The following is an 11,169-nucleotide window of genomic DNA, read 5'->3' as shown; positions in this document are numbered from 1 at the left end:
TGATTTGTGAAACAGGTTTAGCAAAAATATATTGAGAATAAAAGCCAGAAACTGGTCAAGAAAAGCCAAATGAAAAAAATATACAAAGTCTTCCCCCCAGTGCTGGTAAGAACCTAGTGCGTTCAGGAGCCGCGCCAGACCCGGGCCGGAGCCGCCGCTCCGAGAGACCCCAGCGCGCAGGGCCCGTGCGGCGGCGCCATTCAGTCCACATCCACGACCGACAAAACTACGGGGGCAGCTTACACCACTACCACTACCCCCTCTCCTGGGACCGGCCCCTCACTAGGATGGAAAAGAAGCATTTTGAGGAAAAATTTCACATTAGTACAAAACAGGGCATACAGCTGTTGCATAAGAGCAAAATAATGATCAAAACGATAGTTTGCAAGGAATCCGGGGTCTGAGTCCCTGCCCGGGCCCCACCCTGGGCTCGCCTGGGCGACGCAGACAGGTGAGCAGGCCCGGTTAGCGCCACTAAGGTGAAAGGTAGGAGTGACCCTTTAGAAAAATACTACTCTCTACATTTCAGGTGAGATAAAAACATTTCAAACGCCAATTAATTTCCAATTATAACTTTACCCTACAAAAATAGAATGGGAGGGAACCTTGACATTCTCAGAAATTCAAGTGTAGCTGTAATGCTGTGTAGTAAGGCTGGTTTGTCCTGGAACCTTCCGAACCTCACGGCTCAGACGGTTCATCAGTGCAGACGCAGCGGGTGCTGCTGAGGATGGCTCAGTGGTGGACAGGCGCTCCCTCCCCGGAGGCCTCCGCGGCTTCGAGCTGGGTCCTCCGGGCCAGTTCCCCCCTCCCGCCCCCACCCTGTGTGGCCCTCTACCCCTGGATCTGGCCGAGCCGCCGCCTGGCGCTATTTGCCTTCCGTGACCCTCCGCCAGCACCTCCTTTTCTTTCTCTTCCCCTTGGACTTGCTGGGTTCCAGAAAGGGCTTCCCAGTCTGGGCGCTCCGAGCCGGCGCGGCCCCCAGGTCGTGCTCGCGGCAGCACGGCCGCCCGTCCCGCGTGGAGCCGAGGACCGCCCCGTCCTGGTGCTGCTTGCAGAACGAATTGGGGCAGAAGTGGCAGAAGGACGTGGAAGGCCTGCCGCACACGTCACAGTGATGCCAGGGGCACTCCCACTTGCCTGCAACGGAACACACGTCGTCAGCTGAAATGACGGGAGCGTNCGTGCCCCCAGCTCCTGGGTCCCGCTGGCGCTCTGGCCTCTCTGTGACCTCGCTGGGTCCTGGACCGGTTTTCTACTGGGGATTCGATCTTTCCAGCATTATTTCGTAACAGATTGTTAAGCAGGGAATAGCACCCCGTCACCTGCACGCGCTCTGCTCTCGCATTTGTCTAGAAAGTCTTGCTTTGTTGTCTTTTGCACATAATCCTTTTTCTTTTATACTCAAACATGTTGACTTTTCTTTGTATAGCTTTTGGTTTGGATAAGGTCTGTTTTACTTCTGAGACTACAGTTAACATTTCACACCGATACCTGTAATCTCTCCAAACCCAGGCTGTGAGAACAAGGCCGAGCCCACCCTGTGTCCCCCCTCCCGGCCCTGCACGTTTCGGGCTGGCTCTGGGGGTCCCCTTCCTACGACAGCCGTGGCTGACGGAGCTCTGCTCCTGGAGCCAACGCTTCTTCCCGCGCTCCAGCCCCCGCTCGGGCCAGTCCGAGGGGCTTCCCAGCCGTGCCTGCCACAGACCCTGTCTCCATGCGCAGGCCTCCCTGGGGCGGGCCCCGCTTCCGGAGTCGCCAGCGAGTCTGTGACCAGGAGGGGAGCCATCAAAAGGGACCGCCCCCCGCCAAAGGCCACCGAGGGGCCCCGCTCACCCACCGAAGGGCCGCTTGCCCAGACCCAGGCACGACAGGTGATAGGCCTTGGTGCAGGACTTGCGGTCACACAGCACCAGCTGGCCGCCGTCCCCACAGCGGAAACACTCGTCCTCAGATTCCTTCTTCCCTTCGCCTCTGGTTCTCCGCCTCCTCGTTCTTTTCTTGGTCTTTTTGCCCTTTTCCTCTGAAGAAAGGGATGTTGAGGTCTGGAGAGAAAGAAACACGGTGTGCTTACAAGACCCGCACGGACGGAAGCAGTAACAGAAGGAACCACGGAGAGAGACCACAGCCGCGGGGCAGGTGTGTGCATCTGGGGGACTGTGGACACGCTTTCGCTGGGAGAAGCCGGCGCGAGGACGAGGAGCACGCCCGGGGGGCCCCCAACCCGCACGCTCCTCTTCTGCTCCGTGGAGGAGTGCGGAGCGCGGCAGGTAAGACCAGCCTCACCGGAAGCCTCTGCAGCAGCAGCTCTCAGCAGCCCCCCAGACCTGCCGGGGGGGGCACACGCCCCCACGGGGTGCACCCTTAGCCCTTTCCCATAAGAACCGCATGGTGAGTGGGAGAAGCAAAATCCTTCCCTTGGCTGAAGCGGCAGGTGCCGCGGACACCGCCACCCCGGGCCAGATGCCTGTGATTCCCCCAGTGTTTGGGGCCCAGGCAGGCACGTTCATTGGGCCCAAATTCACGACCTGCCCCTTTGATTCCCATTCAGAATCTCGGAACAGGAAGTGGCTTGGAAACGGTGTTGATGCATCCGGTGTAACACGTTAGGATGAGGTGCCACTGGGGCAGGGCAGGCCCTTAACCCAGAATGACCGGCGTCCTCGTGAGAAGAGGAAGGGAGGCAGAGACAGCGAGGAGGCCCCGTGAAGATCAAGCCGGGGGTGAGAGGAACAAGCCCACCAGCCAAGAACGCCGAGGCCGGTTGGGAACCGCCAGAGGGAGCTCGGCTCAGACAGCGCTCTGGCTGCAGGCTTCCGGCCGCGGTGGGGCGTGCCCCCCGGAGAGCCCTCGTGCCCGCCACAGCTACCCGTCAACCTGGAAGAGGGGACGGACGTGCGCGCAGACGTCGGGAAGGCTGGCGTCCGCGACCTTACCTTTGGTCTGTCCCCAAGGAACCCGCTGCAGTTGGAGGCCCCGCACCGACAGACTGTCTTCTCGTTACCCAAACAGTCGAGGTTGTAGTTAAAGGTCAGCTCTGTCCCTAAGGAGAGAAGAGACACGCCACCCTGGAAACACTTTCGTTAGGTCCACAGTGCACACTGCTACTCGCCTGTGCCCACACGGATGTCACGGCCACTTGCCCGCCTCCCTCCAGCCTCGTGGCGTCAGGGGAGCCTGCGGAGGTGTCATACCTGCGGGGATGTCACACACGGCAAACAGGCCCACGCGAGTGTCCCCGTTCACCGTCCACTTGAGGGTCTCACAGTTGGGCTGGCAGCTGTGGTTCATGAATCGGGAGTAGTTTCCTTTGGGGCCGGCATCAATTATCCGGTCCTGTAAGGTACAACTCGAGTTTGAAGCAGCATTTAGACACGGGGGCAGCCCTTAGCCGTCACGCCCTCCTTTAAAAGGAACTTTCCCCGGCTCGCAGCCTGGCCGACAGTGTTGTACTGGGAACCGTGGTCTCCCGTGTCCACTCAGACAGGACACCCCCAAGCCAGTCCCGTTTCTCTCACTCACGGAGGGCAGGTCAGGACCACGTGGCGAGGACCAAGCCCCAGTGAGTGCTGGTGAGGAAGGGGCGGCCGGCGGGCGCTCCCCAACGGCAGCCAGCAGGTGACAGACAAGCCAGGAGGGGAAGGAAGGTCACCACCGGCGGCCGCCAGAGACTCCCACCAGTGGACACGAACAGGAACCTAGTTCCAAAATGGGCGAACGACAGAAACACACAGTCCCCGAAGAGCGAACCCAGACGCACAAGCACTCGGCGAGGCGTCCGCGCTCCCAAGCAGCGGAGGAAACGCAGAGGAAAGGACGACGAAACCTGACCACACGTGGTGGCGGCAGGAAGGGTGTGGATTAGAGTCGCCTGGCACCAGTGAAAACCACAATTACGCAGACATTGTGTCCTGTCCCGGGGCCAAGCCCTTGACGGTACCGGTGCGCATGCGGTCACCGTCCAGGAACGGGGACAGTGCAGCCTGGAGGTCCCTGCCCTGTGAGGGGGGCAGTCGAGGTGAGAGATACACAGGGGGGCAGGGCACTTAGGATCAGGCACACACGGACGGCACTGTGGCCGTGGGTTTGCGCAAAGCTGTGTGAAAGGGGTGAATGTGCACACACACTTAATCTACACCCACACCAGCTGTTCCTTTCGATACAGGAAATGTGACCAGAGTGGGCTTGCTCTGCAGGGTGCCCTTTCCCACCGGGTCAGGGCCCCTTAACCTCCTGCCCAGTGTATCCTTACCACGGCGCAGCCCCGGCCACCCACACTTTCCAGGGCACACGTCCAGGCTGAGGGCATGCAGGATTGCACCCGTGGGCAACCTGGTGACCTGCAGCTCCCTGTGTGTGTGTGTGTGTGTGTACACATACATACATTCTGGACACCAGACCCTCAGGAACTAGGTGTCAAGTCTTTCTCCTAGGCAAACACTTGATTTTTAACTTTATAGTTAGTACCTTTTCTCACTCAAAACTTGCCCACTTTTCCTAACTGTCTTTGTTCATCTTTCACTCTATGCGATGCGCTCGGGGTCTGTGGCCAGCCTTGCACAGCCTCCTCTAAGTTATGCAGGAGACCTCTTGTTTCCTGGCTCCTTACTGCATCTGGAAGACCTACTCTCATGAGCACAGTGAGGGGGCACACTGCCCCATCACCTGCCGCTGGGACTGGGCCACACATTCACGGGTAAGCCATGGAGGGTAAGCCACGGAACGGGAGCGAGCGCCGTTCAGTCCTGCAGACTTGGCCCTCTGCATGGGCTCTAGATGGCCCGTCAACGTTTACTTTTAAGTTGTTAACATTTGCTTGGACATCACGGCAATCTTACATTTGGGAAGACGCACATCGTGACATTTCCTCTCTCTACCAGAAATAGCCGTGTCTTGTTCATTTGTACCCTCTCACNGACACCCATGCCCTTGGCCTCCGTGAGCCTTCCCCTGCGTCGCCGCGTCCAGAATTGGGAGCAGCGGCTGCAGGCTCCCATCCCTTCCCGAGGCGTCTCAGGCCCCAAGTCAGGTGCAGGTGTTCGCAGCTTCGCCAAACAGGAAGAAACTTCTCCTGGTTTCCGAGTTTTCATTGGGAGGGAGCGGGCTTACATGGCCTCAGTGGATTCCTCGGCACGCGTGAAAGCGACCACAGGTGTGCCTTCCTCCTGTCAGTCAGTCCTGGGCTGGGAAGGCCCCTGCTCTCCCGGGGATGGGGTGGGGGGTGGGGGGCCCCTGCCCCTGCCCGTGGGCCCCAAGCCCACTCCCTCTGCCCCATCACTGGTCGGGGCCTGGGTGGGGGGTGGGGGAGGGAGTGTGTCTTTGGAAAGTACAGGACACCTGTGTATGTGTGTGTGCGTGCACACGAGTGTGCGTGTTGTACTGTTTGCTAACTGCTAAAGTTGTGTGTTGACTTCAGTTCCCTCATTAACTGTGTTGTTCTTTCAGGCAGAGTTTGTCTATCTGCCCAGGGCCCCTCCCTCTGCCCAGGAGGCACACGCACAGCAGACTGGCCTCCCTGGCCTCTCCCGGCCTCCCTCACTGTTGCCCCACGAGGGATGTGGCAACCAATTTATGGACCAATTTGGGAATCTCTAAATAGGTGAGTTAATTCCTTTTTTTACAGACAGAATGATACGCAGGGCACAAGTCTAACCTACCAGCCTGTTCTGCTTGTGGGCGGCCTCCTAATCCTTTCACTGTGAAGTAATGTGCTTTTCATTACAACTTTCCTGTCACGTTGGACGTTTTGTCCTCCCGACCACCCTTCATAAACAGCCTGGCATTTCCAGCCGTGTGTGGCACCCACAGGCCCACCACCATGGCCTCAGGGACCCCACATGACCAGTGCCACTTGCTCCCGGAGTTGCCAGCTCCGGTGAGAGGTGACCTGGGCTGCCCTTCGCTGTTCCTTTACTCCTATCAGGAATGATACCTCAAGCACGCTCAGCCTGCTGGCTTATTATTACGTGAGTCACAGAGTTTCAAATCAGATTCCTGTATTTTAGCCAATCTAAACCTTAATCTTATAAATTAAGCCATTTACATTTATTGTGATCATTGCCATAAATGTATTTTTGGGTCTCAGCCATGGTTTGTTTTTTTTTTTTGTTTGTTTTGCTTTTTGTTTTGTTTTGTTTCTTTAGAGAGAACAAAGGAGAGGGGGAGAAGAGAGAGAGAGAATCGAGAGAATCCCAAGCAGCCTCCACACTCATCATGGAGCCTGATGTAAGCCTTGAACCCATGACTCTGGGATCACGACCTGAGCTGAAATCATGAGTTGGATGCACAATCAACAGAGCTAATTACCCTCTTTTCTCTTTTTACCTCCCTCCTACCTCACTGTCTACTTTTCTTTATGCCCCTTGCTACTCATCAATGACCTGGAAGTCACACCTTCCATTTCTATCCATTTAGTAACTTCCAGTGTAAGTTTAACATGTATACTTTGCCAAAGTATAAAATTAATGAGCTCTCACCCCTGCATCCACACAAAACAAGCAGCTCACACTGGCTTCATGCCACCACTTCTGACCATCAGTGTGCCCTGCTGACACCACAGCCCCTCCTGCCCAGCAGTCACCGCCACAGTTCGGCACAATGCCAGCTGGCCAGGCCTGTACAGGTGTGCCCACTGTGGACTTGCTTGCGCACCACACCTGCTTGCGTCTCGCAGGTCACTTCTGAAGCTCACTTTTTCCTCAGTGGTACTTGACTGTGGGTCAGGGGCTACCGCCTGCCACTCTGTGCTGCGTCTTCTGGCCACTGTCACATGTGGAGGAGTCCGAATGTCTGGCTGTTGCTCCTGGAACATGCTCTTCTCTCTTCTGCTTTCAGTTGTTGCCGTCTCTACTACCCGTGTTTGCTACTTTTGGATTTTTAATAGCGTCTCTGGGTATATGTTTATTCTTAGTCATCCTGGTCAAAACTTGTCAGTTTTATCTGATTCCAGAAAATCCTTTTCCCACATGACCTTTGCCCCCGTTCTCGTCTTTGCTTCCACAGCATCTACTAAACATTTCTACCTTCTGTGTCTCCTGGCCTCTCTGACAAAGTTTTCATCTTTTCCTTTTCCTGTGCCGCAGCCGACAGCCTCTCTGATCCCGGCTTCCGCTCCAGCCATTTGCCCTGTGGTTGCCCAGCGTCTTCTCGGCTGCCTTCCGGGCTCATCTCAACTGTGTGTTAGCTCTTGGTTTGAGGCGTGATCGCCACATCTCCTTTAATGGCTTCAGCCGTTTCTAACACCGTCAATGCTTGTTGTCAGGCTTCAGTCTGACTACTTCTGATTCTCACCAGAAGCGAAGACTTTGTGAAGGTCTGCTCACGGAGACCTTGTTCGACGGTGCTCTGTAAACGTTGAAGTGGGACTTCTGCTGTTTTTATAGCAACAGCGAGGATGTGAGGTACGAGTTATTTAAGTGTCTCTCGTGTGTCATTGGCTTTAACTTTTTCTTCAGCCAGGGACCCTACATGAATTATTAGGGTTCAATAATTTCAGGGACCAATTTGCGTGTTAAATGGTCAACTTGGTATTTCTTACAACATACAGGTAGTTCACATTTAGACTCCAAAACATGGTAAGACACATTTTAAATGGTAAACTTCAAATAAAATAACTTCCCTCACCACTACCGCCAGAAAGGGAGGGGGAGGGCAGAGGGAAACATAAATCCGTTCCCCCTGGGCCAGGTTTTTGGGCCCCTGCCCTAGGACCACAGCCCTCTGAGGGGCCTACGCAGGCGCCTCAGCTCCTGCTACCCGCCGGGCCCCCGAGCAGGCCGTGGCAGCGGTCCCCACGTGGGGGTTGGCCCCCAGGAAGCTGCACGTGGGGACCCCTGCTTCCGCGAAGCGGGCTCCCTGTCCCTCACCCGCCACCCTACACAGCTGTTGTGGACACTCAGTTCTCCCTCGTCAGCAGCTGGGCATTCTTGTTTTCTGCTACTTCTGTACCACGGGGTCCCTGTTGGCCAGCCGTGGGGTCTGCCAGCCCTGCACCCTCCAGAAGCCCCCCCACCCCAACAGGCCCAGGGGAAGCCCCGCCCCTCTGCAGGGCGAGCCCTTCACCTTTCTAACCAATTCCTTTACCTTAAAAATTTTTTAACTTACGGGAAGAAAACCAGATTACTACAACGGATGCCAGCATGCCTTCACTCAGACGCACGGACTACTGACGTTTTCCCACATTGCTTTCTCCGTGTCACCTGTCACACAGACGCGCACGCTTCCACATGCGTACATGTTTGCACACGCGCTCCTCCCCCTCAGCCTCTGCAATTGAGTTCCTTGGACACTCGAACCCCCGACACATCACACGCTGCCCACGAGGAGCTCCCTGTACAGACACCGTCAGCGCCGGGACACGGAACCCCAGGAACAGCACCATGTCCGTGGGGGGCTTCCGCACAGCCTGCAGGGCGCACCGTCCCGGCTCCCAGCCCTAAGGGTTAGGATCTTGGCAGGAAGCGCACACGGACTGTGGCATGTCCCTCATCTCCTCGTGGGGGCCCCAGGCCTCCCTGGGGACGACCCTACAAGGTCCCTGGGACCATCCTAATCTCTACCATGGCTGCTCCACAGACCTCATCACTGAGTTATTAAAATTGTTAGGTGTGTGATCATCTTCTATCTCGTTTCCAACCATCCTCCAAAGTGGCCACGTGTTCCTGCTAGATGTGGGCTTAAGGGCAAGCAGTGGACACACGTGTGGCGTCCGCCTTTCCTGCACACGGCACTCGGGCATCAAGCAGGCTGCTCCTGGGGCCGGACCAGCGTGCCGCGCAGATCCCGGGAAGGGCCGTCACCAGCGGGCATGAGCCAACCCGCGAGCATCCCACATGCGCCTTCCTCCGTTCGTCCCCACTGGTGCCCGAGCCATGCTGCCCCCCTCCCGCCGAGGACGTCGGTCCCTCTAGCTGACGTGTGCTCCAGCCAAAAACGTGTAACTCTCCTAATCTGCGCTTTTCTCCACTTTTTACTGACCCTTAGTCCGACTGTTTGGTGCTTTCTGCACGCGCCAGCAGGACACATGCAGACAGGCCTCCCCATGGCTGCCAGAAGACACTGTGGCCCTCAGGACGCCCTGTCTGTGGTGAGTGTGTAGAAGGTGCCAGGCCCAGGTGAGCCCTGGGAAGAGCGGGCAGCACTACCTTGTCTATGGTGAGCATGTAGAAGTGCGTGATGTCGTTCTCATGAGCGTGCTTGATCCTGGCCATGCACTCCTCCTCGTCAATCAGCTCACCGACGTACTCGTTCACGAACTCTCCCTGGAAGGCAGAAGAGCACGACCGTGAGAAACAACGGGCTCTGGGTGCAGGAGCCTGGACCGCGTGCACACGTCACAGTGCCGTCCGGGGCGAGTCTTCCCAAGTCCCTGCGAGTTCAAGTCTCTCCAAACGACTCCATACACAGGCTGTCAAGGAACAGTTCACCCCAGTGTCCTTCCCAGAGCAATACCCTAACTCTTGCTTCCTGCGGGAACCGCCTCTGGGCACCCTGGCAGCGCACCCCTCACTTCCACACAGCTGGCAGCCGCGGTTCGCCTTCCTGGCAGAGTCCACACGGCAAGAGTCCGGAGGGACTGACTGCCCAGGCAGGCAGTGGGACCAGACAACAGGGACTGTGTGCGTTTCAGAGCAGCCGCTCTCGCCCAGGATTGGCCCCTGGACTAGACCTGGGGTCTGAGGCTGCCCCCACCCCCCGCCATGGCCTGGCCTCGCGAGCAGTTCCGGTTGCTTCTCTCCTTCGCGAGCACACCTGGCCGCTCAGCCTGGGACACAGGCGGCCTGTGTGTGGCCTCGATGACGACCTGGTCCCGCGCTGTGCCAGGTGGAACGGCCGCTCGGCCCGGGCAGGGCTCCTTCACGGTCTTCCGTGTCATAGAGCAACCACCAAAATGCCAAGTGGAGGCGCGGCGTCAGGGCCCTGCACAAGTTACTTTGCTAGACCGTCATGGAACGTTTTACGACACCGGTGTACTAACTCGGACTTTAAAAAACCCCACTCTTATGGGACTACAAAAGCGTACTACACAAATCTGAGTCTGAGCCACCAGCTGAGCCTCGATCTCTTAAAAGCAAGAAAGGGGCTCGGCACACACCTTCCTGATGTCCCGCTTGGCCACCAGGCCCCACCCTTTGCCAGCGGTCTTGACGACCTTGGTCTCGGGGTACTGGCGCTTGGTGAAGTGCTGGTTCTGGCAGTGCTCGCCTGCGGGGCACACCTGCGGGTGGCACTCGAACATCAGCATCCGGTTCAGGCACTCGGAGTCGAAGCCACAGGGGTTCTCGTCTGTGGGCTTACAGTTGCACTTGGGGATCTCAGAGATGTCCGCCGTGTAGATCTGGACTTTCCCGTACGGCTTGTTCACCTGCCGGGGACATGAGGGCGCGTCAGAGAGCAAGCGCCCGGTCTCCCGCCGTTCCCCACGCATCACAGGGGGTGGTGGGGGCCACGGCCCATACCCCGCAGGCCAGCCTGGGACCTGGGAGCTCCGGAGGCGGGTGCACTGTGGCCCGCACCGCGCCCATCGCTTCCTGTTCCTCGTTCTCGCTCGTCCAGCCAGGCTGCCAGAAGGGAGGCGCACGCGCGCGCGCTGAGCACGGCGCAGGGTCCCTGCAGCTGGGGACCCACGGGCGGGCAACCAGGGCGGCAGCGCAGGCTCTGCCGTCGCAGACTTGTGGTTCATGGGGACAGAACGAGAGCAACCCAACAGCGACGCCATGGAGAGGGACAAAGAGAAGCTGAGGCAGAGACCAGTGACGCAAGGGGAAACGTGGTAGAAGCCAGCCCCCCCTCACCGCCGGGCCGGGACAGCGCAACACGGAGGCGTGACCTGAACACCCGCCTCAGGAACCCTCGGGTCCCAAACTCTTTGACCCAGTAGCTCCGTTTCCGTGAACTCACCCCTGAGAAAATCCCCCAGAGGAGGCCTCCCTCACGTGCACAGGCGTGCTGTGCTGAGATGCCACGCCCTGGGGGGCAGGACCCGGTGACGCTGGCTCACCAAGCGCCGTGGCCGTGAGCAGCACCCGGACCGCTCCCCTCTCTGGACCTCTCTGGGACTGGGGGGGCCCAGGATCCCTGCGGGGACGCCTGGCCTCAACAGAGGCAGCACAGCCGCCCGCACGGTTCCCACGCCCTCTGAGGCGGGAGCACCGCTTTGTCTCCAGCTCT

The 11,169-nt window shown here is 58.1% G+C and overlaps 1 protein-coding gene, 1 long non-coding RNA gene and 1 other non-coding gene across 3 annotated transcripts in view; 1 reads left to right on the top strand and 2 right to left on the bottom strand.

The window, feature by feature from the left end:
* Nucleotides 1–11,169, bottom strand: part of NSD2 (nuclear receptor binding SET domain protein 2) — a 54,729-nt gene continuing 43,560 nt past the window's right edge. Inside the window, exons 16-21 of the mRNA XM_077750586.1 lie at nucleotides 10,094–10,363; nucleotides 9,144–9,260; nucleotides 3,195–3,336; nucleotides 2,937–3,043; nucleotides 1,841–2,045; nucleotides 1–1,140 (exon numbers count right to left, since the gene is read on the bottom strand). Coding sequence (XP_077606712.1) covers nucleotides 869–1,140; nucleotides 1,841–2,045; nucleotides 2,937–3,043; nucleotides 3,195–3,336; nucleotides 9,144–9,260; nucleotides 10,094–10,363 — 1,113 coding nt within the window. The 3' untranslated portion in view covers nucleotides 1–868. The remainder of the gene's footprint in view (nucleotides 1,141–1,840; nucleotides 2,046–2,936; nucleotides 3,044–3,194; nucleotides 3,337–9,143; nucleotides 9,261–10,093; nucleotides 10,364–11,169) is intronic.
* Nucleotides 3,446–3,570, bottom strand: LOC144220391 (small Cajal body-specific RNA 23). The gene has a single exon (XR_013331720.1).
* Nucleotides 4,964–7,410, top strand: LOC144220350 (uncharacterized). Its single transcript, XR_013331706.1, has 4 exons — nucleotides 4,964–5,152; nucleotides 5,446–5,599; nucleotides 6,144–6,225; nucleotides 7,083–7,410. It is a non-coding gene; the product is annotated as an uncharacterized LOC144220350 (long non-coding RNA).

Source organism: Crocuta crocuta, unplaced genomic scaffold (assembly GCF_008692635.1).
Source record: "Crocuta crocuta isolate KB4526 unplaced genomic scaffold, BGI_CrCroc_1.0 scaffold179, whole genome shotgun sequence".
NCBI lineage: Eukaryota > Metazoa > Chordata > Mammalia > Carnivora > Hyaenidae > Crocuta > Crocuta crocuta.
Note: the sequence above shows the minus strand (reverse complement) of the source record. Positions and strands in the feature narration are given on the sequence as shown.